Here is a 27,965-nt window from a genome sequence, read left to right as displayed (position 1 = left end):
CAGCATGAGGGGCTTGAGGAACCTAGAAAGATCTGTCCCCTTCCCTGGGGACTATATTAGACCTCTGAGTCATGAAGTCTTTGCATAGTAGGTGTCTTGTTACAAACCTTTTATGGGCCCTACTCAGCTGGGATATCAGCATCTGCATTATAGCTCCCATCTATTCTTAGGTGGTATCAGAGCACAACTGAGCAGGCAAGGCAGGGAGAGAATTGCTTTCATTATATAAAACCCTTCCCTGTTCTCAGTCTGTTTTTTCACACTTTTTTCTGTCTGCCCCATCCTTCTGTCCTGCAGTGCCCTGTTGCTGTCTTGCCCGGTGAAAGCGGTACAACATGGCTTACAGTGTGACTCTGAATGGACCTGGACCGTGGGGCTTCCGACTGCAAGGGGGCAAGGACTTCAACATGCCCTTGACCATCTCCAGAGTAAGTGTGCAAAAAAACCTTCTTGAGCTTGTTTGGGTTAGAAAATAGCAGTCATATGTGCACTTTGACCTGGCCTGGTAGAACTGAGGATCTTTGCACTTAGGTGTGAAAGAAGAGAATATAATGTGAACTAGAAATGTACCAGTTCAAAGTAAAACCTGGCATTGACAATGCCTCAGGAAGACCGTTCTCATCAGTATATTTTTATGGATGGTGATATTGTCTCTCTAAAGTAAGCTTCCAGTTCTATTCTGTTCAGTGTTGTCTCTTTTTCTGCTGATAGGGATCTCACTGGTGCAATTTGGGGGGAAGGGAGTAGAATTACTCTGAATGGGAATACAGAATTATATTTCTAGAATATAAACATGTAACTGCTTGTAAGTATGTGAAGTCAGGTGTTAAAACTGAACAAAGACAGGAATATGTCCCCTCTTGTGATGGGGTGCTATAGTGGGATAAAAATTAGACCTGTCAAGCAGAAGACTCAGCAGTACTTAAAATACTTTCTTAAATTATGCAGAAGCCTGCCATTTGCAGCTGACAAACAGCATGGATTTAATAATTAATTACGTGGTGTATCTGTCAATTGCAGCCATATATCTCCTAGCTGCCTTTTTCTTTTCTCTTCCCCATGAAGCATTATTTTCAGATGTTGCAGTTCAGTACTCCTATTACCTGAATTAGCTCAGTTTCTTAAATATTTTTAACATTGGATGGTTTTCAGAAAACTTTTAAGATAGTTCTATGTGATTTCTGGCACCTTCCTTCTCCTTTTCTTGTTTCTGATAGTCTCAAATCTGCTCTAGAATGTTCAGATCTTTCTAAAGAAGTCTTGGTTCCTCCACAAATCACCTGCAGAAGGCTTATTTTGCAGTACAGTGATGAGAGAGGTTACTTACATAACAGTATGTAAGAGAAATACCAGAATGATTTAATCAGAGAAACAAGTAGAATGCAAATAGAAGGTCTGCTCCACTGCAAAAATAATAAAAAATACACCTACACTTCTTTCGAAACTATGGGTTTTTTCATAATGAAAAAATGCAGTCTGTTAAGTTGTGGGTACAAAATTTATATCTCTGCAACAAATGTGATTCAAAGTCAGTTGATGAGCTTCTGAAATCTTAGCTATGCTCTTTCATATTCATCCTGTGAAACTGTATCATCTGATCTCCCTTGTTCTTATGCACATTATCCCTTTCTTGGAAGACACAGCCACATTTACCGTAGTACTAAGGCCTATGATGATGAGACACACTTTTCATAACTCCTTTTGCAGCATAGTAATTGCAAAGAAGGTTGTTCTGGCAGTATTATCAAAAGCAAACAAGCAAAAGATGACTTAAAATATTCCTTTTCTACAAAAATACACTCCCTTCATAAACTCAGATTAATATTGTTCCTGTGAATAGTGTTGGTATTTCTTTTCTCATCCCACCCAAGGTAAGTACAGAGAGGTGCCATCATATTTTTGTAGGCACTGTATTTTCATGATACTTTGTAGCCTGCACTATATGGTATTGATTATTTTCTTATGAGTCATCCAGTCATACCTAGAGTCTATTGGCCATGGGCATGGGTGTAGCACTTGCACTGTATATGATGCAATCAGTAATGAAAAGCCAGTTGTTTCCCAAATAGCTCATTGTCTCAAACTGTAATCTGTGAAAGTGTAAACACTATGCCCAAAGGCTATATGATTCTCATGGGGCTTTTGAGAGCATGGGAGGAGCAGAAGTGAAACTGCAATAGTTGAATTCCCAGAGGTGTGGATGAATTAGCTCTGACTGCATTTTCAGCCATAGCAGTGTCAGAAAGCACTGTTAAATGTTTTTTACCTCCTTTCCCAGTGAGGCCCAGTTTTTAGCTGGGACTACAGTTTTGGGATGGGATTGGGTTTTAGAACCTGCCTGAGGGCAGAGCAGACACACAGGAATTAACATAACCTTTTTCAGGGGCAGCTGGGATAATTATACCTACTGGTCATGATACTTTTAATACATGTAATACATGACTTTTCATTATAATCTTTTCTTTATCATCTATCACATAAATATATCTCCAAACAAATCAGAAATTGCACTCATAAGTGAGTTGACCAATGAACTCAGTCATCATTTCAGTCTTACTGTGGTGGGAAAAGGGAAGCTGTACTTAGATTTTTAAGATATTCCTGGTGGGGAGGAGGGGAGAGAAGATAACTGAGGAAGATCTTCTTGGAAAGGGCACACAGCTCTGAATGTTGCTAGTGGGTACTGTACACCTATTTATGGACTGGTTTTGATCCACAACTGCCCTGAGATGAAATTAGACTTTCTATGTGCAAGATGAGTCCTAAACTCTAAATGCTTCAATTTAAAGAATGTTATAATTGCTTTTAGTATCAGATATGCCATGTCTCTTTTGGCTACACGTGCACAGTGTCCTTTTAAGCCTGTAGAGTGGATTTACATGCAGACATGTTCATTGCGCTCTGACTGCCCCCAATTAATTAGACTGTCTGTGAGTGGGCCACAGAGAACAGAAAGATTCCTCCTTTTTTATGTGAAGGCTTTTTGCTCTTCTGTCATGCTGTAAGAGCACTGCCTCTAAGATCCTGAGAAAGACAAAGGAAAGAGTGTAACACTACAGGGTTGTTCATCCCATCTATAGTATCATACTAACAAGTTTCCAGGCACCCTCCTGAAAGAGGACATCAGTATTGTGCCATTATGAAGCTAGCCATGCACAGACATAAGGTGGGTGAGTGCCTGTTGACCTGCACTCTGTCAGCCAGCCATATTCCCACCCACCTCACACTTTACCTGGAGAGCAGGGGAGAAATCCTGGAGGTCTTTGAAACCTGCTGAGAAAAGCACAGTACAGGATTGTGGGATTGCTAATGCTTCTGTTCAGGAAAAATGCTCTTAACACAGTGGATGAGGAAGAGAATCATGCAGAGCTGTTTGGTATAGCAGTTCACTTCTAAAGAAATCCTTGAAATGATGTCTGAGACACTGTATTTTCTTCCATTCAGGTGGGCCCAGGTGATCAGCTCATTGCTAAATAGACAACAGCATAATGCACAGAAGTCACAGTCAGTCAGTTGGGTGACAGGTGAAGATGTGTTCCCCTGAAATAGACTGTTCTGCATAGCTGTTATTTATCTAAAAATAATACCTGACTAACATAAGGGGTGGGAACAAGAAAACAGGAGACAAAAACAAGTAGGAAAGAGTTAAGATTACTCTGCATCTTACACACTATTAACAATAGCACTGGGAAATCATCTGTAAACTATTTTTCCAGTCCCCACCCTGCAGACCATCATACCCACTAGAAAAATTCTGTCATGAGATGTCAAATTCTGTTATGAGATGTCAAATTCTGTCATGAAATGTCATGAGCAGGTAGCAGACATAGGAAAACAGCAGTGACAGACTTAGTAAAGCTGAGCATCTGTCAGCCCTGCTGAAATGAATGAGACTTGCAGGTTGTTGGCAGCGCTAAGCGCGATCACCGGTGGCATGATCATATACATAAATCTGGTCTTTCCAAATTGACGTGGGCAGCAAAGCTGTTTATTTTCTCCTACTGCTTGAACTGTCTGGAAGCAAGCAGAATTCATTAATTTTATAGACCTAATCCTCTGTAAGAAGGCTTTTGGACATAGTTAATTATCTAAGTGCTCGGTTGCCATGTTACCCAAGACGGTACAATTGTACATGGCTAGATGCAATAACCGAATGTCTTAGTATCATTCTGAATCTTCATTTCTGAACAGTAAACTTTTCTAGTGAGACAGGTTGACTTGCAGGTGATGCAATGAGCTGAAACGTGTGAAGGAGCTGTCTTTATCTGAGGTAGTGGAAATATTATCTAAATCACTGTGGCAACTCATGACTGTATATTCACTCTGCAGTTATCCACACAGTTTTGTATTTCCTGTTAGAGAGGTTTTTTAGCTGCTTGGGTTCCAAATCAAAAGCCAGAGCCTGAAGCAGGAGATAGTGTTTAAACAAAGCAAAAACATTCAAGAAATACTTTTCTTTATTTGATTAAGTGATGAAAAAGTTGAAATCAGGTGATGAAGTAAGTCCAGGAAGGGAAAATAGCAAACACTGCTACAAAAGGAATTAAATTAGCTGATCTGTATACTGACTCTGCTACAAGCAGTCTGAAACAGCTTTTTGAGTCTGGGGAAAACCATGGTCTAGCATTTTGCAGTCTGTCTCTGCAGGAGCAGGAAGGTTTTTTTTTCTCACTGTTGTTAGGCTCTTTCCTTTTATCAGCATCACTTGCAGATTGCTTCCTGTCCCTCCTCCACTCCCTAGCATACATATGCCAACCTCTGGCTGTCACTGCCTTTGCTTTAGAGGAGCTATGTGAGAGTATTCATTTCCTGTGGGCTATTGCGTGTCAGTGCCTTACAACAGACAACTGAGGAGGAAAGGCAGTCCCTCTTCACTTTTTTTCTTCTTTTCTTGAATGAGGGGAAGCCTCAGATGATCTGGGTCAGGCTCTGTGCATTCTGCAGCTGTCCTTTGAATGACCATGTGGTGCTGTGCATAAAGTGTAATCAGAAAAATCAGTTTATCTGAAATGACTGGACTGAAACAATTCAGCAAGTTGTCTTGAAATGCTGGTACCACATCACCTGTTAAACATCCACCTTTGGTGAATCAGACTGCTGAGCAGCTGTCCTAAAGCTGCAGCTGCGGCTTTGACAGGGTTTTTTGCCACCTCCTAATAAGAAGTCCTTCATAGTACCAAAAGCTATAGATTAGTATTCATAATCGTTGATATTCTGCTAAACTAACAGATCAGTCTGGTGTCCTCTAGAAGTCTAGGAGTCTTCCTCTTTAACTGTTACTCAGTAGAGATGTTTCCTTTTTCTTTAAAGTTCAAATGACTGAGTCAGCTTCTGAGAAGGAATATAATATGACTGTCTTATGCCTAGACAAACTGTGGTAATTTCTTACACCTGAACAGTTTCACATTCTTCCAGTTTTCTTAAACTCGAAATAGTTCCTTATGAGAGGAAAATTAAATACTTTCAGGCCAACTTTTCAGAACACTCCAAAACTTTTCTATTTTTTTGATAAAACAGCTATTGTGTGGGCATCAGCATTTCTTTGGGATAATCTGTTTAATTTCTTGATTATTTCTCAAGTGACAGTCACCTCATCTGAAGTTACAGCATTCTGAATTTTATTACCTGCAATTATTCGTTATATATGCAAACAATGTCAGTATCCTAGGAGAGTACTAGTTATCTGAGGTGGTATGTTTGCTTTCAAAATAATTTGCAAGCCAGTTCTGCTATGTTTACAGCTCCATCAAAAATAATTGCGTTTCTGTGAGCCTGAGCCCTACAAGTAACTCCTGAGCCTCCTGATTTGGTATTGTTTATTTGAGATGTTCCAGTAGACAGCATCTGTACTATAAATGGCAGTTCAGCGTGTAGGGCATTTGTATGATACGGCTGCATGTCTTATCAAACACGAGTATCCTGTCTATGTCAGACAAGGAGAGAGGGAGCAAACTCTATAGTTGCGTTCCATTTAAATAATACTTGTGGGACCAGAGAAATGGGTTCTGTCACCTGGGGATCAAAAGATCCCAGATACTGGAAAGGCAGTTCAAGTCTCTGCTCTGAGTAAAACAGAACAGAGTTTTCAATGTGGCTATGCAGGTGCTCTCAGAGGTAAGGCATTCTGACGTAGACAACATTTCCTGTCTTGACCAAAAATACTGTATCAGGTCTGAGAAGTAATCCCAATGGATGTTTCACCAGAGCCACTAACACTTTAAGAGAAGGTTTGATTTCAGCAAATACCCAATTTTGTATCCAAAGCAGTTCCAGCACAAGATTTTTCCTTCTGGGTTAATAGTCATAATAGAAGTAAGATTTGTTTTCTTTCTTTGCAGAAAATATTCTGAAAAATCCATGAAGTTTGTTATTGTAACTTTAAACTCAGGTTTATTTGTTTTATTACAATTTTTGTTTAAACTGTAGCATGATAACGCAATGTGACTTGAATGCATGTATTGTACTTGACGGAATAACTTTCAGGAACAGCATGTAGCTAGCTGCGGATCTTGGTCAAATGATTTCTTCTTTAAATCAAGTAGGTACTTGGAAGACAAAGGCAGCCCCTATTATCTTTGTGTGATTAAAGTAATCACTAAGTCCACTGCTGAAGGTCAGGGGTGTATAGGGAATATTATGTGCTCTGCACAGATACTGTGCAGAAATTGTCTATTTAAGACTATGTTCTTCAATTCTATCTGTTTTGAATTTCAGGAGAAACATAACAGAATATAGGCCAGATAAATGTGAGTAAATCTGTAATAGCTGAGGTTCTGGTTTAAATGATGTTACACCATCAAACCTCATGTTCTGACTGTTCTGACACAAAACATAACCCATGGGTTTGAAGCCTTTTCTTAAGTGTTTCTTAATTTGGAGTGGGATTGTAGTTGAACCATCAATACTTGTGTGGCATTATCTATGAAAAAGCTCATTCTGTGAAATAACTGGGCTGTATAATATCTATGCAATTACCAACTCAGTTATAAAGTAACTTTGCAACTCTCTTTCCTGTAAAAGGAATGGAGATGCATCTCTTTCCTTGAATGGAAGGCAAACAGTGTTAGCTATGGGGAACTTGGGCTTAAGACTGGTGAAAAAAAAACTGAGTTCACAACTAGGGATAACAGTAGCTCTTGTAGTCTTATGGAGGAGGGAGGAAAGGGCCTTTCCTTAATCTAAAGAAACAGATCCGCAACTCAAATTAGTTATATTCTTTTTTGACTTGTTTTAAGATTTAACAGTGTGCCCTGGCAAATGGATGATGTGGTCTGCCACATTGTTCAGTCTTTGACCTAGAGTTTACTTATATGAGAATGTAGTTTGTGTAGTATTTCAGAAAGTCTTCAGATTTGCATAATTATTATTAAAGTTAATGATTTTGCAGATCCTTTAGAATGAGTAAATATCAGGAAGTAACTATTAAATTAAGAATTTATAGCTGCTGAGCTGTTAGGGCTTTATAATTAAAATGCACAATGAGCTTTTTTTCAGGTAAAACTTTTTATTGGTGTCTGCTGTCTGAACTCTGTAAATGACTGTCTTAACACAGTGGATAACTCTGTCATTATCTCCATTCTGAATACATTATTGCAAAATATTCTCCAGCCAGTGGAACACAAGGAGAAATTAGCTCTGCAAATATCTTAACATTGACTTTCTACACTAGCAGCAGCAGTTCCCATCTTGTTGCCTAATTGGTAGCATAAAGTGTATGTGACACTAAAACTATCAGAAGTGTGGGTATTTAAATACAAAATAACACCAACCCTTGAGTAGCAATGTGGAAGTATGAAAATGATGTACAAAAGGCTATAGTCTTCATTAGAATCTAGCTTTCATGGTAAGCTGGAGTTAGCTGAGAAGGCAATCTCATGTAGCCAGTTTGTGTGTAACCAGAAGTTCTGCATGTGGGTACTTGAGGTGCCATCATTTTAATGCATAATATAGCATTAAATAGTGTCAAGTGTAATATGAGTTAATGCTCTTCTTTTCCACTGAGTTTTGTTGCAAGATTAGACAAATTATAAATATGCAGGTAAATTATTAGTCCCTGTTGAAAGATCTTGAAAAGGGGAGAGGAAGGAGGGAAATTTCTGCTGAACATGGTAAAAGTCAATTGCAACTGCAAGTTTTGAGGCAATAAATGAATTTAAAACCTTGCCTGGCAATGTCAGCAGTACTGTGCTAGTAGAAATGAATCATGCTAATTGGAAAAGAATGGTTTCTGTACACAGCATGTTAAAGGGCTGTTTCTTCTGTACTAGTGTAATTAATGCCTTAATAAAAAGGTTATCTGAGAACAAAATATCCAAATAGATTTTGTTACAGCTGTCTAAATTCCTAAATGCTAATTTGACAGAAGTATGCTATGATATTTAATAAATTATATTCATTAATTCATAAAGAATTTTGGTTTTGCTGGTACAGAGTGAGGACAAGGGTCTCAATAAATGTGCTGTTAAGGCAATTATGTTGACCTATAATTCACATTATATATTTAAAACCTAACAGGTAACACATGTCAAAATGTGTTGCATGGATGATGATTTTTTTTCTAAAAAAGTATTTTATGTAGCTACTATCATAAAACTCAGCTCATAAAAGAAATAAAAGCTTGGTCACATAAAGGTGGCCCTGAAGCTTAGGCCAGCCTTACTGTTGGGTATCCTTTGGGGACACTTCTAAAATCTCCCATTTTTCAGATCCATGAAGAGTATAATATTTCCCCCAAGTGTAGAGCTGTTTGTATTCTTGGAAGAGATTTACAGGAGAAAAAGCACACAATAACTAACGGGAAGAAAGTACCTGGAATTTAGGTACTTTCAAAAAGTTCATTTTCAGCTTATGAATGGCTCCAGATAATATCTTGAATGGGCTTCCTACAAGGTGACTCCTGTCTTTGGTAGTGGTGGTTAGCAGCCATTTTCCCAAAAAGAAAATGAGATCTTGCTCTTCTTTTAGGAAGATGAAATGGGCCAAATGTCTTGAAGGCATGCAAATCCCCCGACGAGGGTAGAGTTACTTTCTGCACCGCCCACGTGCGTAGCTGGTGTTATGATCATCTACGGCACAGGTGTTCAGTGCCTGGACACAGTGCATAAATAGGTTTTAACCTTTCTCCAAAATCCTTCCAAATACACTTGATTTGTAGCATTGGCAGCTGAGGATTAAGGGGAACACAGCCCTTCACGTGGTCTCAACCTATTCCCACCTTTCCCTTGCTCAGAGTCCAAATTCCAGCCTCTGGGCTATTTTGGCTCCATGCCTCTCTTGCTTAGCCATACCTAATGCAGACATAAACCCTTATTCTTATTAAAAGTAGCAGGCTTAAGGGCACATGCTTACTTTAAACAATTTGTGGGTTCTCAGTTTGAAGCCAGCATTAGTGACAATTAGTCTTTGTGGCATGAATAAAAATATTTGCAATGCATTGTAGTACTTACTGTGCCTGATTAGGACGCCGTGCGCACTCTTGAGAAGCCTCTGTGGGACTCTCATGCTATATTTAAAGCATCCAGTAACTCGGGAAGCTATTTTGAATTGGAACCAGTGCTACGTTTACCTCAAGCTTCTGGAATGGGACATCTTATCCAAAACTCCAAAAATACTACATGTAACCCCAGATTCTGGTACATAGTGCCAAATCGGAATGCCCTGGTATTAGGGTGAATTTGGGCTGCCTTTCCTTGATCCTGGGGGTCACCGGGACCATCCTGTTCTATTTGAGAATGTCAGCATTCTCTCCTTACCTAATCATAGCTGGTTCAAAAATGGCTGAGGGCAGTTGGTACTATGGCAGGTGTTTAAAAAAGAAATAGTCAAAGTAAGATAGCCTTTCTCATCAGTATTGGCTGAGATTAATTATTGTAGGAGGAAAAAAAAAGCATAGTCTTTCTGCTAATTTTTTTTTAACAAAGTTTGTAAACTACAAGTATCTTCCTAACCTGCTGACGAAATTCCTTCCCTATCTGAAAGATTCTTATCTCACTGTTTTTGCTTAAATTATCTAATAAATTATGCAAGATGAGATCCTTTAATCCTTTTGTCAACTGTATGGGGTGGGGTGGATGAGGATCTCTCTATTACATGTGTGCTTTGCTTTCTTCATGACAAGAAGTGGTCAGCAGTCTGCAAGCATCATCAGTTGTGTGGACAGCAGCCAAACACATCTACCTGAACTGCAATGTCTTCCCAGTTTGGTTGTCCACTGCTTAGTACTGCTTCTTTTCAGGGCAATAGCCATAAAATTGAAACGTGCTGGTTTGCCATCTAGTTCTCAGTAGTTCAGGCTGAGTGCACAGAGTTGTGGCTATCAGACTATTGGCACCTCATGTGGAGGGTGAACAGATCATTAAGGTGCCAGAATTGTTTGGCTGCATCACCTCTGAGGAATAGCAAAGCTCTCCTCTCTTTTGAGGGAAACTTTATCCCACTCTTGAGAATTGTGTTCCTCAGCTGCAGCAGCCGGCTGCAAGTACTGATGTCTCTTGGCGTTCATCCTCTCTCCATGTGAGATTGTCCTCTGCTGTCTCCTCCTTCCATATGCCTAGAATGCTTATGTGGCCTCTTTCCCCTGCCTCTTTTCCTTGCTCTGTTCCCACATTTTGCCTCACCAAATGTGCTATCCTTTCTTTGCTCCCAGCTTTTGATGCTGTTTAGAGTGGAGGAGCAAAAAGATGAAGACTACTTTTGGGAAGTCAAAGACTTAGGCCCTCCAAAAGGTGTTATAATGTCCTTTAGAGCCATGAAGGGACAGAAGGAATGTGCAGGAAGGACTTGGCTAACTATGGTGCCACATGGAAGTTCATGAGTGCTCTGTGTGAACCTGAGGAGTTTCCTGTTTCTCTGATTACATGTGTTACTCTATTAAATAGTCTTCTCTAGCTTCTGTTAAGGAACCCAAGCTGCAAATAACACCAATATCACTTCTGTGTTGCCATCTTCACTGAGATTCCTGGAAGAGACTTTCCTCCTTTTACAACCACACATCCTATGGTCCACAAAAAGATGGATTTGTCCTGCTCAGCAGCAATTCCTTTTCCTTACATATCTGTGCTTAATTTTCTTCAGAGCACTGGTTCCTCACACTGCAAAATGTCATCTTGGATTGTTATCTCCAACTTTTTCTTTGAAGAAAATATACTGAGCATAGATAGAAAAACACATTATTTTTCTTTAAAAATATATATAGAAAATGCAAGCAGATAGTGATTGAGAGCATTTCCATAAATTCCACGTGTGGATTAAGTGGTGGTGAACAGATACAGCACTGAATAAATTTTTTTGAAGGTCTAGGTAATTAGTGAATTAGTTTAGTTTTAATTTCACTTCAGTTTTATCTAGACCCAATTCTTTCCTAGGCAGAATAAGAAGAAGTCTAAAGATTGAGAATTTACATGAACAGGTTGCTCTCTGGAAGAAAATGAAGTGATTTTGGTTTTTTCCAGTGTGTGTGACTTGCCATGGAGGTTATCCCAGCTTGTGGGAACATTCCTGGCCAAAAAAAAAGTGATCATCCCTTCCACAATACTGAAGACATATTTGCAGTGTGATTGACAAGATGAGGAGGTGGTATATAATTTCTATGCATGTCAAGGACTGACAGTGTATGAAACCAAAACTAGAACTTAGCTGCTTTATTTATCCTTGAACAGATGCAGTAGCAGCAGCTGCAATAAGATCTTTTATACATTCCACCCACGATTCCCTGGAGTTCATGTGTCCTAAAGACAACCTGGAAAGGAGGCAGGACACTCTCTTGTACAGTATTACATTTTATAAGTACAGTGTGAGATGCTAATCTTTCTCATAGGGAAAGAATTCCAGGCTGGATCGGAGGTTCATGCCTTTTGATGGGATGGGTAGATGTCTTTATCTCTTGCTACTCTGACTATTTAGCTCAAATGCTTAATTTGGTCTCTATATTTTGTTTTATTGAAGCTCTTTGTAGACTATAAAGCAGCACAAAGAAGTAGTTTATTATAATTTAACCATTATTTGCCTTCTTAATTGGACCTTTAATTAGTTTTATCTGAGGGAAGAATTGTTAAGAGGACTGATAAACAATATTTCTTTGTCTCCATTAAGTCTTGATCCTCCTCCACTGGTTTTGCAGAGATTGGATTGGGTTCCAATATTAAATGCATCTCCAAGCTTAGGAGGCCAGGAAAGAGCTCTCACCCTGTAGTTGATTGTTAAGCCTCTTTGTTCAATGCGTAGATAACGGGTTTAGGTAGGAATAAACTTTCCTTGTTGGTGTTTAATTTTAGAACATCCACAGTGAATGTTCTGGCCTGGATGCCACAAGTCTTTAGTTTCAGTCTTCCCATAAAGCATCTTTGCTACTGTCTGACACTATTTCTACCATACATCCACACCAGTGTGCTACTGCCCTTGGATACACTCATGCTGTAAAGAGAAATGTTTAGAAAATACTCTCTAAAATATTATCTTTTTCCACTACATACAACACAATTTTGCAATAGCAAAACAGGGATCAGGAACTATTGAGAAAAGCCCACGGATTGCCAAAGCTTTTTTTTTTTGCAAATAAAGGGCACATGTCATCTTTTGAAAGTGTCCATATCTTCTCACCATTGCAGCAATGCAAAGGGATACACAATGAAAAATAATTTTCTCAGTGTGTCAGTAGAGAAGCTAAATTGTAACATCTTAAAAGAGATGATGGTGACCTCCCTGAAGAGTTGTTTCTTAGTATTTATTTGAATGTTTTCATGTATTTATTGAGTAAAGTTAAAATAATTAAAACCTGCAAATGCCTAGGTTTATCTGTTAACAACAAATAATCAAGTAATCAAACAATCAAAGCATGTTTTTATAGAAATATATCAAATCCTGAGAACAGATGAAAAAGGCAGTGATTTGCAATGTCCTTAGTATAGATAACAATCTTTCCTCTGTCATTTGTCACACCATTACTTACTTTTTGCCTAGTTTATCTTGTTTTCATACCAGAATAAGTAAAATCAAGGATTTTTTGATGGTATCTTTGTAGGTTTTGTGCAGCTTCATTCCAAGGACAAATAGCCAATGGTTGGCTCTGCCTCTTGACACTTTCCTCCCTTCCTCTGGTAACTCATGTCACTTTGTAGTGCAAGTAGGTTGCAATGTTATAGTCCTCCATTCAATTAGATAATGTAACAGAGAGTGCCATGGCCTCATGTTCAAGGAGAGCTGCCTAGAAGTTGCACTTAAAAATTGATAACATGAATTTTAACATCCTTTTAACTTTGAAATAGGTCTTTCACTTCTGTGATCCTTGATATTGTCTTGAAGTGTCTTTTTCCTTTTCATTCTGACCTCTGACACCTCCATATCCATTGTTTTTGTGGGGTTTTTTGGTTTTTTTAAATGATTAATATTTATTGCAAAGACCAATGAGAGAGACAAGAATTGTAGGGGTTTTTTTGATTAAAGTATATGTTGTCCATTTTGGAAGATGAGATGACCATGTTACATTATAACCTTTTTGTTGGCTTCACTCCAACCCACTGTTATCCATAGTCTCAACATATGTATAACTGTTTCTATCCTCTAAGTAGAAACCTAAGGAACTACAAGACTGAGCAAACTGTGCAAATACTACGAATGTAAGTGTATATTCTGAGATAGTGAGGCTGCTAGCAAGCACTGTATGTACTGATGGATATCTGAGCTGCATGTGGAAATGAATAGAAGTTTTTGCTATTGCCATCTCTCACTATCAAAGCATTGGGCAATATTCTGCTAGGACTGGGATGGCATTTTAAGATTTAAGTTTGGATTAAATAATGTCAAGACAAATGCCAGCCTGACAGAAGAGAGAGCACTGTAAGCCTACATACTGGCATGGGACCATAAGGAAGAAGTTTGAAATCTTGCTTGGCAATTGTCCTTCTATAACAGTCCTTTTGTTCTAGTGAACACAAGATTAATCTATTGCAATTTAAACAAGGAAGTTCTGCTTCCACTTCACTGCTTGCTCACAATATTTACTCTGATATTTAGAACAGACCTGATTAATTTTGTGTTGCTCTATAGGTTATTTTAAATACATTGTGGTGCTGGTAGTTGGAAGGAATGTTCCCCCAGAGGGGTAAAAAAACCTCACAGCCAATGAAAAAAAAACCCAAAAAGTATATTGTCAATAGAGTGAGAAATTATTGGACCTTTAAAGGACCAAAGTTATTCAAATCATAAAAGTTTTAGTAGAATATAGTCAAAGAATTCTTTTGCATTTGTTGAGACTGAGCCAATTTCCAATGTCAAATCCCCTTTCCCCCAGTTTTATCAAAGTATGAAAGTCTTGACTGAGTGAGATGCTATTGTTGGCAAGCCTTTGATGGACACTCCTGGAATTTCATTGCAGAAGCCATGTCTTCTGTTTTATCTGAAATCTCACTGGCTCTTGATGACAGACAATCTCTGTTTTTAGCATTGCAGTGAAGGTCAGGCAAATGACTGGTTTCCAAATAGAGCAACTGAAGATACTGGAACAGATTTATTCCTGGTATAATTCCACTGGTTCTATGAAGTTCCAGGGGAATATACTTGTCAAGAGAGCCTTATGAGTTGAAGGATAATGCCACTGTTCTCAATCACTTGTGTATAAAAAGAGCTTGGAAAACATGCTATTAATGTTAAAATTCTTCTGTAAGAGAAATTCTACACTCACTAAGGGCAATATTTTTAGCTGGAATAAACTAATATAACTCCATTAAGGAGACTGACCACGCTAGAATGTTTTTTTTTTTTCTAATATCTGGGAATCTAGCTCTGGCTTCTTTAATTAAGAGTGAGGTTGAGGTTTTCTGGCTGGGTGAATATTTTAGGACAAATCTAGGAAGTGTATACGTTGCCTAGGCTGCTTTCCTAGTGGCAGTTGGGATGATTCCGTTATTTTTTTACAGCTCATTAATTTTAGTTGCAGTTTTGGCACTCAAGTCCATAAACTGACTATCAAGCAGACTAGTTAGATATTTTTCTTAATTTTTGCAAGCGATCTGTGACCTTAATTCATACAGAAAGCAAAAACTGATTTTGTAGATGTATCAAGAAAATAACTAAATACTATGCTATTGTTGGGGTATTAGTAAAGGAATAATCAATGTCTTTGTAGAATGACATTGCAAAAGCCAAAATTACTAGGTGATGTGAAAAAAAAATTGTGGGAAAAACTTTCATGAGATCACAACCACACTGACATTTTCAGATTGATTGTGGAAAGCAGAGGAGCAAATGTCAGCTTGTGGATGCAAGAAGTGTGTGAGTGTTGGCAGAGAGGTTTACCTATGGCTAATGAGGAGAGTCTTTTCATCTCCTGCTTTATGGGAGTGAACCAGTCAATCTAGGTTGGGGACATAAAGTCATAGATGCAGAAAGATCCTTTGGTAAAAACTGTCACCTTGTATGCCACGTTGTCCCTGAAGTGCTACATTGATTACCATCATCCTGTGACACTGGGAGTTGGTGCAAAAATTCAAGATTCAAGTTTTTACAAAGAGAGCTTGGTCAAGAGTGGGAAAGAAATGTAAACCATGTTTTCTATTTTTTAAAACATATACAAGTATAATTTTTACAGTTCTTCAGCAGAAATGTATCCCTTAAAAGCTCAGAAAGTATGTTTTAATAGTTTGATCTTACTGTCCCCAAGAGCTTTTCCTTAGTGGTGTCAAAATGTTTCTTTAATGACGGATACCCTGACAATCATGAAGTGCAAACAGCTGTTGCCATGGCAAGGCAGGATTTCTTCAAATTGAGATAGCTTTGACTCTAATGCTGTACCCTGAAGGTTCCACTTTTCCAAACCATTCATAACATATGCTTTTATAAATCCATCAAACACCCCTGCACTCTTTCTATACCCTGTGTTTTAATGTCAAAGCAAATCTATGTTCTACTTGTGGCACCTGCTGTGGCACATACTTCAGCTACTTCAGGGGAGTACTAAGCATACCACCATGCTTAAAGTCCTGTCAACATAGCTGTGATAAAGACCCTTTGGAAAATGTATAGCTCCACCCTAAAATAATAATTTATCATAACTCATAAAGGAGAATTAATTGGCATTTAGTACATGTAATAATATGGATTAGTGCCCTTCATCAACAGGGCCATGTATAAAAACACAGGCCACCTCGAGGAGTACTTTTTAACAAGGCAAAACAATTTCTGTGAAAAATAAAATTCACTTCTAAAAATATGCTTAGGACTGTCAATATATTGGTAAGGGCGGTTGTGCTGAATACTTTTAAGTCAGGTTTCAGCCACATCCATCTGTGTTAATAAATACTGAAAATACTATCATATAGTATTTTCACATGTATGAATACTAAATATAATAAGTATATAATAGCTTAAGATACAAGTTTATATTAAAAATAAACTTTTTCCATTATTGATACCAACAGAGTTTAGATGATGGGTTAACAAAATGGTGTGTTGTAATATTACTGTCTGCTATGGTAATATGCTCGTTATACACTCATAAATATTTTGTCTATAGCTTATGCTATACAGATTCATCAGGCTCTTTGGCATATTAACATATTGTGACTGTATTTGAATGTGTGCACTATCTAGGATGATGTTTCCCAGTTGATTGTTCCATTTATTACAGAAGGCTAGAAAAGTGAGTGAAAGCTTTTAAGGGGAAAAAGTAATTTTCTTAGTATTGATTCATGTTTACTTCAGCAAGTTCTGTAGTCATCCTTTCTTCCCAGTGAGATAAGTGTACAACCCTGAAATACAGTCTCTCCCACATCCATTTTATGTATATGTATATATATTTAATGTGTCTCTAGTCTCCATAGGTTTGACATGACAAGGAGCTGCTTGATTGAGCTACAGACATAGACAGATCCTTTTGATCCTATGGAGCATTCTTCTGACTTTCTGCCTCTAACACGGGCTGGTTGTCTGCATTCTGCCAACATAGGCGACTTCACACTTTAATTTCTGTGATTTAAGCCTTATATGTTATTCAAAAGTTTCAAAGATAGTGTGCTTTGAGTGACTGCACTGGAGCAGGAGACGACTCTGGTACAAAGAGGAAAGTGTGTTACACGCTGACTTTGCAAGGTGGCAAGTTAGTTGTGAGTCTCTTTTCTGAAGTGTTTGCTCTGGCCCTAGCCACAGTCATTAGAGAGGGTTCCCAGATATATGGGTGAGATGGGCTTACAAGTTCTTAGTTTGAGAAGAAAAGCAGGGAGGTTGCTTTTTGGAACAGGAGCATCAGGCTGCCTGCCATGCTTAATTTTACTTCCATACTCATAAAACCAACATGAGCATAAAACTAGAGAAAGAATAGAAGAGCTTTTAGAACTTCATTGTTAATAAAAGTTATATTTTTCTGAATGTGATTTAAACCAAAATCATTGATGTCTTGCCTGAGGTGAAAATGAACCCTCTGATTTACCGTTGCCCAGCTGTTATGAAAGCACTTGTAGTGTGAAGCCATTAACAGAGAAACTGAAATACTGACATTTGCACTGAAGATAATAAATTTGTGCAAAATAATGGGGGGTTGGGACCATAATATTTTTGCTCTGATGAAGTTTCATTTCTAATGTGTTGGCAGGACAGAAGTTCTCTGGTTCTGCAAAGCAAATGGGCTGGGGTCACAGGAAGAATGTGCACAAGGGAATTAATTCCCTGCATGAGACTCCTTAACTCACTAATTTTCACAGCAGCTTGAGTCACTCCTTACTTGAGGAAGGTAGTTGTAATGATGCTGTTTCAAAAGCTGCTAATCTTAGAACATTTCTGTTCTTTGTCCTTTCTTCTTTAGAAGGATTTAACCACTTTGGATATTCACACTTTCAGTTCTCAATTCTGCTTTTTGCTTGTTTGGTTTGGTTTGTTTTTATTTTTCCTGAGAGTTGATTATCTAATTACACACTGATATACCATAAACAGCACACAGCCTTCTTATCAAATTTTACATAAGATGGGCATGACTTTGTGTCATATCTGAGTTGCAGCCAGCAAAAGCTTAGCTTGAAAGCCTAGTGCTTTTTTTCCCTCTGGATGATTGCATTGCACATTCTTACAGGGTCATGCATGATAAAAATGGATAAGGGGCCTTCAAAGAGGCTTGACCAATACCTTATTTTCTGTGTAGCTTTTACCTCTGCACTATCAATGCAAATCTATTCACAGAGGCTGCCACAGATGCTAGAATTATTACCTATACTGCAGAGCAAAGTAGCGTAGAACTTGAAATTCGTGCTTTCATGTCAATTCTGGTTTTTGTGGTATTCACCCAGAGCAGCAGAGATAATTTTAGGTGTTTTGAAATGGAGAAGATCTTGTTGCTCTCTGACATTGCCAGAAACTTAGAAGTTTTCTCTTTCTCTTATGTCTCAGATTATTTTTTTTCTCCTCTATTTGTATTTTTATAAGGAACTCATTTAAATGCCTGGATGATTTGTTTATGCCAGTCTCCTGTGTCATTTGCCCAAAATCATATTTGATGTCTTGTTTGTCCTTGTGAAACATGCTGATTCTTTATTTTCCATACTTATATTCCCATGAAGTACAGAGCCAGGGAAGATCTGGGCCACGTTGCACTTGGTACTTGAAGTGTGTGGAAGAGCTTTTGATTCCTCACTGTTTAAAACCAGAGAATTTCCTCCATTTACTGGTGTGTCCCATATCAAAGGCCACTTGATGAATCTAAGGCTTACCTTTACGTTTTCCCTGAGTGGTTGATGTATACAGCTTTGATACCAGCTATTGTCTATGCTTCATATTTGCCCCTGCAGCTTTGTGAGTCTCTCCAATTTGTTAAAATTTTGCAGGTAAAAAGCTATTTCTAGTAGTGAATGTTCAGTTGTGAACATCATGACATTCCTCATGAAATTACTTTAGTCTTAACTCAATGCAAGACAATAGTAGGAGTCTTTTTCTAGCTCCTACTTTGGATAACTGTCAAAGAATGTCATGATATAGTTGCTTTCTAGATATAGAATAGGAGGTAACTGTGTGAAATAAGAATTCCTTTCACTTGATTATGTGCTGGACTGGATATGACCCAGAAGATTGACTGGTATGATCAGGAATTAAAGAGTTCTTTTCTGAGGATTTTGTGTAGGAGATAGATGAAAAGTGTGAGCAGAAGGTAGAGGGTGAATTTCTTTCAATCCTGAAAATTATACAAAAATGCAGGGGGGAAGGCCATTCAGAAGAAAACGCCTGTCACCAGCTGAGAGAACCAGATGGACATAATATGTGGTACTATTTAAAGCAGGTCTAGTGAAAGTTTGGGAGCATCTTTTGATTTTATTAGACAGTTTCATGTAAAATGCATATGTTACTCCTGTATCATTTATGTATGCAATCTAACAGTTTCTTCAAGGGCTGTATACTTCTATAAATAGAAGACCCATCCTAGGATAAAGAGAGATTACTAAAACAGCTCCATTTGGCACTTTTGTCTGCCCCAGGAATCTTCCCAGCTGTCCAATAACCATCCAGGCATTCCTAATTTTTCATTTATTTCCGCTTCCTGGTATCTGAAGTCAAAGCCTCCTGTTTGGTAAATAGGTGCATATTCACTTTGGGAAATGTTTTCTGCTGCCATTGGAGTCGTTACAGTGTTGATATTGATCCCATCAAAGTTCCAGCACGGAGAGTTGAAAAATATTTTCTCTGCAAACATGATTAATGAAACTAAGCAAGGTTACTGAACAAGATGTTGTAAGAGGAGAGATACAAGAAGAAAAGTAAACAGATGAAAAATTAAAATAGAGAGGGTGGTCAAAATCAAACTCTGACAACATATTAAAACTCAAAAAAACCTACAAACTTTGTTTGCAGATGCGTGTACAGCTTTGAAAAATATCACTGCTAATGTAACTGCCTAGAACAGAGAACATTCATAATTCCATCAGTCATAATACTGGCTGAATCTGAGATTTGCTTGCTGGTATTAGGGAATACATCAAACTTCTTTAAAGTAATTTTTTCTTTATGCAGTCTAAAATGTCACTTTAATTTAGTCATTCAGATGTTTGCTTGATGACAAAATACAGTGATGCAGCTGATTGTCCTGCAGTTTAAATAAGTCCCCATTTGAGATCAAAGTGGAGGGTTAAGTTTTTTCTGTGTTCCTTTCATTCCTCATTTGTATCAGGCAAATAATGGTTTCACTAGCAGCAGGAATCCCTATTAAAGTAACTGTCATATTTTCTCATCTATACAATTCATTGTTCGGCAGTTTGTTTGGTGCCAAATGGAGTGAAAAAGAAAAACTGGACACAGAAAAGCAGACCACCTTAGACCTTCTGAAATTCTTTCCTGGTCAAATGACAGCTTTCTTGCTGCCTCTTCCAAACCAATTATTTTGACATGCTCTGCTGCAGAAGTCTGTCTAGCGTAGCCAAGAAAAATACTGTTAAGACAAATTCTGAACTTGATGGCATTCCTTCCATGGTTTTAAATAGATGTCCTGTGAACATTTATTCCTTAACAAAATACACAACCAGATTATCATAATTAGCATATTTACTCTGGAACAGGAGAGGAAAATTCCTAATTTGGACAAACAGAGTGTAGAAGTTCATTGTGACTAGGTATGGAGCTCATTACAGCCTCTGCTTGCAGTGCAGAGAAAAATGTCTGCACTTATGATTAAAACTAAAGATAAAAGCACAACTTTGAAATGGAAGTGAGGCTCCCTGCAGAATAATTCTGTTACTTCTGCATAAGTTACACAACCTAATGATCCTTAAGGAGCTATGCTCTGAACTAAGCATGAATGCATAAGAATCAGAACCATATTCTTCTCTCTAAAGCCTAGGTAAGTATCCCAAGCAGGCTAATGATTTATGATAATTTATGCTACTAACTTTTGTTACCTAAGAATATTTATTAGATATGAATGTTTAACCTATTTTGGAATACCCACACTAAGTTCCTAAAGCATTGATTGTGCTACCAAACTGGTAGAAATATTTGATATTTCCAAGTACATGTAGTCACCTGAAAGAAACAACAATGTACAGAGTGAGAATTGGGGGAATATATGTAGTCAGCATCTTCAAGGCCTTTTTTGAAACACTCAATTTAAACATCATGCTCTGGAAGAAAACACTGCACTATCTTGTTGCTGCTTACACCAGTAAGTGGTCAACACCAAATCTAGATGAGATTAAACAGGAAAGAAGCAGAATACCTGAAATGGAATTGGCAGAAATGTTGGTCCCCATGTTTAACAGATGAAAGTATCACTAACCAGCAATATCAGTACCACAGGCAGATCTGCAAGCTGGTTCCTGCAGGGGCCTTTAGTTTTGGGAGAAAGTGTTCATTCACAGTTGATGGGTGCCCACTTTGCTCTCTGTAATTAAAAACGATGGATGTTTTCAACTGAGCCTCTGGAATGTAGCACAAAATAAACCTGAAGAATGTATTAAATGGGATATGTCTTAGCATTCCCAATGAGACAAAGCTTTCTAACCCTCACCTGTTAATCAGCAGGGTGAGCAGCACAGAGGGGAAGGGCTGTCCATAGCAGGATGCCAGCTGGAGAGGAAACTCTAATCAGGATTCTCTTCCTGCCTTAATACCTTCTTTCAAGTGCCAGTTATGATCATAGGCTTTGCAAGTTGGAATCCCCCTCCCCACACACCTGTGCTGGCTAACTCCACAAGGAATTCAAAACATGTCAGCAGAAACAAGGCTGCAGAAAAAACAAATGGCAACCCAGTACCTTATCCAAAGATAATTCAGGCTGCAGGCACTCTGCACTCTGCTGAATTAAGAATCGTGAGGTGACAGACTCCTGCTTTTCTCTAGAATGAAATATCCCCAGGAACAGCTTTTCTTCTAGTTGTTGGGAATTTTTGAATCATGTTTCAGTCTGAAACTTGGGCATAAAAATAGAAGACATGGTGCAATGGAGGGAAGCATCATTGTTTGGATTTTCCAATTCAAGATCACTTTAAATGAAGAGTCATTACCATAGGCAAATATTTATTAGCTAAGGTCTTTAATTTCTTAAATAACGTTCTTCTAAATCTGTTAATGGCTTCTGAACTTTGTGGCACATTCCTGTTAAAACCTTGTTTCAGTACACCCTTCTTGATGTTGCATTTTATTAATTTATCAGTATTTCAGTGGCACTTTCCAGGAGGTGTTGGCTCATAAACAATAATTGTGTTTAATGAAGACTTCTGATAAATTTTTATAACATAATGGTTTTGGTTTTTGTGTAATGTTTCATAAAAGATGTTTACTTCCAATTCTCCCTAGAAAATGGTGCAGGCTGGGAAGGGGAGCTGATGAAGCAGTACTTTATGGAGAAAGAACACTCTCAGCTTTTACTTTTGTGTATAGCACAGCCAGCTGATCTGACTTCTTTTTGACCAGAAATGAAACAAACATTAGTAGTTGAACCAAAAATTAGTGTATCTTTCTCAAAAAAGGTACTTCTTTCATCTTAGTAATTTGACTTTTTTATATATTGAGTCTTAAATAGCCTTTAACTAAAGACAGTGCACAGTATGTAACAACAACTCATTTCTATTATTTTATTTTGTCTGTAAATAGGAAGGTTTTCTAATGTTACATATATATTTTTTCATTGGAAAATGAAAATGGTATTTGCAAAAAAACCCGCAGAAAATCACATTTTAAAAACTTGTCAGCCTAATACTGCTCTGTGCACTGAAGCCACTGAAAAATGTGTGGCAAGATACTGCACTTATGCAGGGCAGAATTATAAAGCTAATAGATGTAAACTTATCCTAGAGAGACGCTTTTACCTTCCAGTACCATTTATGTCACTGGATTGTTCTTAATTAAATAAAATAATGTGTATGTGTGTGTTGTTACACTAAGCAAGCTTTCAGTGGGAGATCTTTGAAGACTGGTGTACCCAATACTTTAATGGGTTAAAATGCCCAAAACCAGTGTTGGTGTCATCATACTATCAGTAAAGGTCAATCCTTGTCCTCAGCAATGGCCACATTCCTCCTCAGAGATGCTTTTGTTTTTCAAAATTAAGAAAAACAAGATTCTTCCTTTGAAAAAGTTCAGGTTGTGTTACTTTAACGTAAAAATATTCAACATACCAAGATTTCCCTTTTAGATTTGAGATTCTATCAATAGGTTCAGATTATTTCCTGTTAAACAAACATGGTTCCTGTGGCTTCCCAAGGGAAGTGGCCTCTCTGTGTTCAACTGAACACTGCTAGAAAAACAAAGTTTGAGTCATTACATTTTAACAGGTATAAGAAACATCTTCAATCTCTACGATTTCCTAGCTTCCTGAAACGTCCAAAAGTTTATGTACCTGCTAAATGTGTGAAAAATTTTTACTTGCTACATCTTCACATTTCCAGGGATCCTGCTGGGATGCTTGGTGGGATGTCATGTTATGCACTAAATGTGATACAGCCTATTATAGAAGAAATTGGCATTGCACTTTCTCAGGGGAACTTTGCTTCTATTCTGTTTTCTTCACTTTGATCTTAAAAAGAATTCTTCACTCTCTGAAGTTGAAGCCTGTGCTTTTGTTTATTCTCTCACAGAGCTTCGATGAATGCTCCAGGTACAAAACAGTTATTCCTGAGAATAAAGAAAGTGTTTAGGGAGGCATTGATGCTGTATGCTGGCAGCTTAATGCTGGGCCCTCCACTTGGAACAGGTTCACATTGGGCTCTATAGCCTCCTAAAACCTTAGATGCAAAAGTAAGGGCATGATAGCAAATGCACTTCTTGCAAGTTTCGTTCTGATTCAGCACCTCTGTCACTGTGGACGTGTGTTACATTTCTCTTCCTTCATACAACTGCCAGCTGGTGTGTGCTCTGCTGCTCTACCCTCTGTAGGTGAAGCACAGAGCTCAGTACTAAATACGTCTGGTCTAGAAACAGGACTGCTCTTTGCTGTGTCAAACTGGCAGCCTGGATCTTAGTGAGCAGAGGAAGAATGACTCCCCTGGTAGAACTCAAAGGCATTTAAAGAACAATTAAATGTAAGCTTGCATCCTTTAATAAGTACCCTAATTTACAAATTTGCAGGAGCAGAAGAGTCACACATCAGTCATATGTGGTAGAACCTCAGGACTTGGTCCAAGTGAAAGCTATTTTAAGTTGCTTAATATCAGAAGTGGCTGAAGGCACTAACTGCCAAACTAAACCTCTCAGTATTGTCTCAAATGCTTTTTTAGTCTGGTCTTATTGTTGCTGGACCAATCAGAAGCCCTTCAAAGTTATAAAGCACTGTGATCATACCTACATTGAGATACATTAAGCAGAACGAACTTGAAAAAGTGGAAATCTTAACATAGTGGCCAATAGCAAGACATAAACCTCTCAGTTTATTGCTAATGGTTGTAGGGGGAGACAAGACAAATTGTGTTTCTGTGAGCAGGTTAAAAAGCTGCACAGAATCTAGAATTCAAGAAGCTGAAAATGTAGGAGGCAATATTGATGACTGAGATCTGTCTGCTTGAAATACAAAGAAGCATCCCACCCTATGCAACTGCCTTTAAATGAATTCAAATTTGAAAAGGAGAAGCAGGGAAGAGGATGGGGAACCTTTGAAGAAACTTGGCTGTTCTGATCCTGCAGGCACTTGGATGCTGAGTGTATATTTGCTGCAGGGGGTTGTCCTGTGGAAGCTGACAGATCAGTTCACACGTGGGGGCTGCCAGAATACTAGGGATTAGTAGCTCAGTTTTATTTTTGGTTTTGATTTGCATTCAGGTTATTAAGCTCCGTGATACCATGTAAAAACTCAGTCACTTGTTTCTCAAAACCTGTTGTAACAAAACAATCAACATTTGTCATTGTATGACTCACCTCTTTGCTTCTATTTAATTCCTGTGAGATACAAAGCACACACTACCTTGGCACAGTATGTGATGCTAAAACAGACTGAATAGATCCAACAGCTATATTTGGATAAAGACTGGGAGAAGAGATATTACTATTAGTCATACCATGCACGATATAAAGAGCTGTGTAGCCTTCTAGTTACACCAACACATCATTAAAAAGCCACATCCACTCTTTTACTATCATCTGTATAGTTGGTGTAACATAGAGCACCACACTTCTGATGACTAATCTGCAAAGTCCACAGTATTGCTTTTTTTAATTTTTAACAAAGGATTGAAATTTTTTCCATCAGCTAAAGTGGAGGTGGGGCAGGGAATGAAATTATCTTCCAAATAGGAACAGGTATATTCACACTGCCTCTCAAAACATCCCCCAAAGCCTTGCCTAGGGCAATTCCCTAAGCATTGCCTATATACTTCCTTTCATTTCACAGCTTAAAGTCTTTTACATTTGGCTTATTTTCATCACCTGAGTCTAGTTAGCTTGGCAGGAAGGGCTATCATCTGTCTGTCTTCTTCCTTGAAGAGACTATATACTGTGCATGAAAAGCAGTCTTGTGAGTGGTGTTAAGTGTAAGAGAAGATTTTGGTGTTAATTAAGGTGGCATCACTCCAGCCTGGCTTGGCACTCCTGAGACTGAGGTGAGCTGGCTGATTTGAGTGTCCCTAGCCCTTCTGCTGTTGGAGTACAGATTTCAGTACAGGGTGTCCTAAGCTGTAAGTGCTTTACTGTTCATTCCATAAAATCTCTGTGCTACTGTGGCATTGTGATTCCTTGTTCCCAAGAGAGGTAGATTAGAGCTATTTTGGGTGTTCTCACATGTATTGTAATCTCCCTTCCTAGCTATAGATGAAGCAGAGCCTGAGAGGCCACTTCAGAGTGTCTTTGCAGCTTGCCAGTGCAGCTCTGTTTAGTGTAAATGGAATCTCTTCAAGGTGTCAGTGGCATATTCTGTACATGCCACGAGCGTTCTTTTAAGGCAGTTCTTGTTGTCTTATTAAAAACAAAAGGAAAAAGCCAAACAAAAGCCACAAGAGAAGCACCACAGAAAGGAGAGGGGAAAAGCTACATTAAAGCCCAATAATAGTGAATTGAAAATAATGAGACATATTGTTCAGGCAAATGGTTGCTGCAAAATGGAAGTTTTCCTTAGGTTTGGGTAGTGACGCATGCAAGGATATTAGTTTCAGGTTTCCTACAGTCTTGTCTTTACATGTAATTTGTCTTGCTCAGCTCTCCTATCTGACACAGAAAGGTATAAAAAGCCATAGGATGTTTGCTTTATGGTATAGGTTATCTAGGCTGTTTCTTTTTTTATGTTTTGTCCCTTCTGGCAATGTGTCAAATGAAATGGTGAATTTCTGCCTGATGACTTACCCCGGTGGGTCTTATTCATTTTCTTTGCATTTTTTTTGTTGTCCAAAATTCACTTCTGCTTTCTAAGAAAAATCATTATTTTCCCTTTAGAGCTCTTAGATGTTTATTGTGGGGAGAGGGATGGCAAGTGACTCATTTCAGAAAAAATAATATGTATTTCCTAATTAACTTTCTTACAATGGGAGAGGAAGAGATGTCTCTGGTCCAGAGGTAACTACATGGATTCATGTGACCATTCAGCAACTGTTCTGCAGTCTCAAAGGTCTCAAAGCATCTCTCCTTTCAGTAGGTCATGCTCCTGTGTATAAATTGAGGAAGTTTTGCAGGGACTTAGAGCCTCAGAGCTTCGAATGACTGAGAGTTTGTTGGAATCTTCTGTGCAGAAAATACTTGCATAAATATAGTGGAGGGTGATTTAAATGCTGTTTTCTCTATAGAGGAGACATATTGTGTCTTCTAGTGTTCCTTAGTCTCTGTCCAATCCTTTTCTTGTAAGAACACATCACAGTCTCTGCTTTTTCTGATTATGGAAAAAAAAATATAAAAATCTGTTAATTATTTCTTTTATTCCAGAGATCTTCAAGAGGAGAGGGTTTTCATTTCCTGTGCTTTTGCGTATTTGTTGTGCTAGTGAATATCTGATTCTCTGAAATGTTTTTCTCAAATGAGAAGTAGAAAATAGAAATTGTTGATTTTGGGGTTGAGGTCAGGATGGAGTCAGGCATAGCTCAAGTGCTGGAAAAAGAAGAGGCCCTGGCTAATGCTGCCGGTTATATTAACAGCTTCTCATTTGTGTAGGCCTTCCTATGTATTTTTGTCTGCCTTTTAAATTAGGAGTTCCTTGGGGGTAGGAAAACTGTGTCCATCCATCTGTTTATACAAGCATTCTCGTTAGTATTTGAGCACTCATCTACTCAAAGGCTGCCTGATCCCTATCTCTTCCCTTTGGAGTGGAGTTGAGGGGGGTTGGCTGGCAACATGTGCAGTTCTCAAGGTGGTGCAGCAGCTGCTCTTTGTACACTGCCTCCCAGAGCTCCTGCTAAGTAGTATTTACTGTGAACCCACAGCAGATGAGTTTTTTTAGTGCACAGCTGTCACTGTGGCACTATATATTCACCCAGTGTACAGATCTGCTCACAACAGAGCGTAGTAAGAATTCTCTGTAGTGTGTTGAAAGTAACGTGTGATACTTGCAGCCTGCCAACTTGCTTTAAGCTGGGGATGTTGGAGTCAGATGTCTGTCTTGTAGGAAATTTGTGAGGGCTGAAAATTCACATCTCTGAAGCAGCACATATTCCTCTGCTTTTCTGAGAGAGGTGAGATGTTTGGCTTTTCAAGATGAAATCTGTGCTTGGGCTTGAGGCACTAAAGAACTACTATTAAAATTAGATCTGTTGGTGGTACCCTGGACTGGATTTTGTAAATCAATTGACAGAAATAGCTGTACCCTGAAACTCTGATGAATGTTTTGCTGCAGCATTAAATAAAGGCATTTGCAGCACTTAGCAACTGAAAGCTATGCTGTAATCCAGAGCAAGTGAGTTCAGACTGTTACAAAGGTTTTCTGAAATCATTCTGTTCTAGAAATGCCCAGAGATTTAAGAAAAAGAAGATTGGTGGTCAAATTGAAAAATGCAAATTTATCCTTGACAGTAGTATATTTCTCTAAATTTGTTATTTCTGTTAATAGAAGAGCAAAGGAGAATTTGTCATGTAGGCAGATCTGGATTTCCAGTCTA

The 27,965-nt window shown here is 38.3% G+C and overlaps 1 protein-coding gene across 6 annotated transcripts in view; it reads left to right on the top strand.

The window, feature by feature from the left end:
- Window positions 1-27,965, top strand: part of LDB3 (LIM domain binding 3) — a 117,062-nt gene that overhangs the window by 5,909 nt on the left and 83,188 nt on the right. For all 6 annotated transcript variants that reach the window (XM_042779540.1, XM_033066677.2, XM_033066676.2 and 3 more), the window contains exon 2: window positions 298-428. In XM_042779540.1, the coding sequence (XP_042635474.1) occupies window positions 336-428 (93 nt within the window). In that variant the 5' untranslated portion in view covers window positions 298-335. The remainder of the gene's footprint in view (window positions 1-297; window positions 429-27,965) is intronic.

This window comes from Catharus ustulatus, chromosome 8 (assembly GCF_009819885.2).
Source record: "Catharus ustulatus isolate bCatUst1 chromosome 8, bCatUst1.pri.v2, whole genome shotgun sequence".
Lineage (NCBI taxonomy): Eukaryota > Metazoa > Chordata > Aves > Passeriformes > Turdidae > Catharus > Catharus ustulatus.
This window is presented reverse-complemented; position numbering and strand designations above follow the sequence as displayed.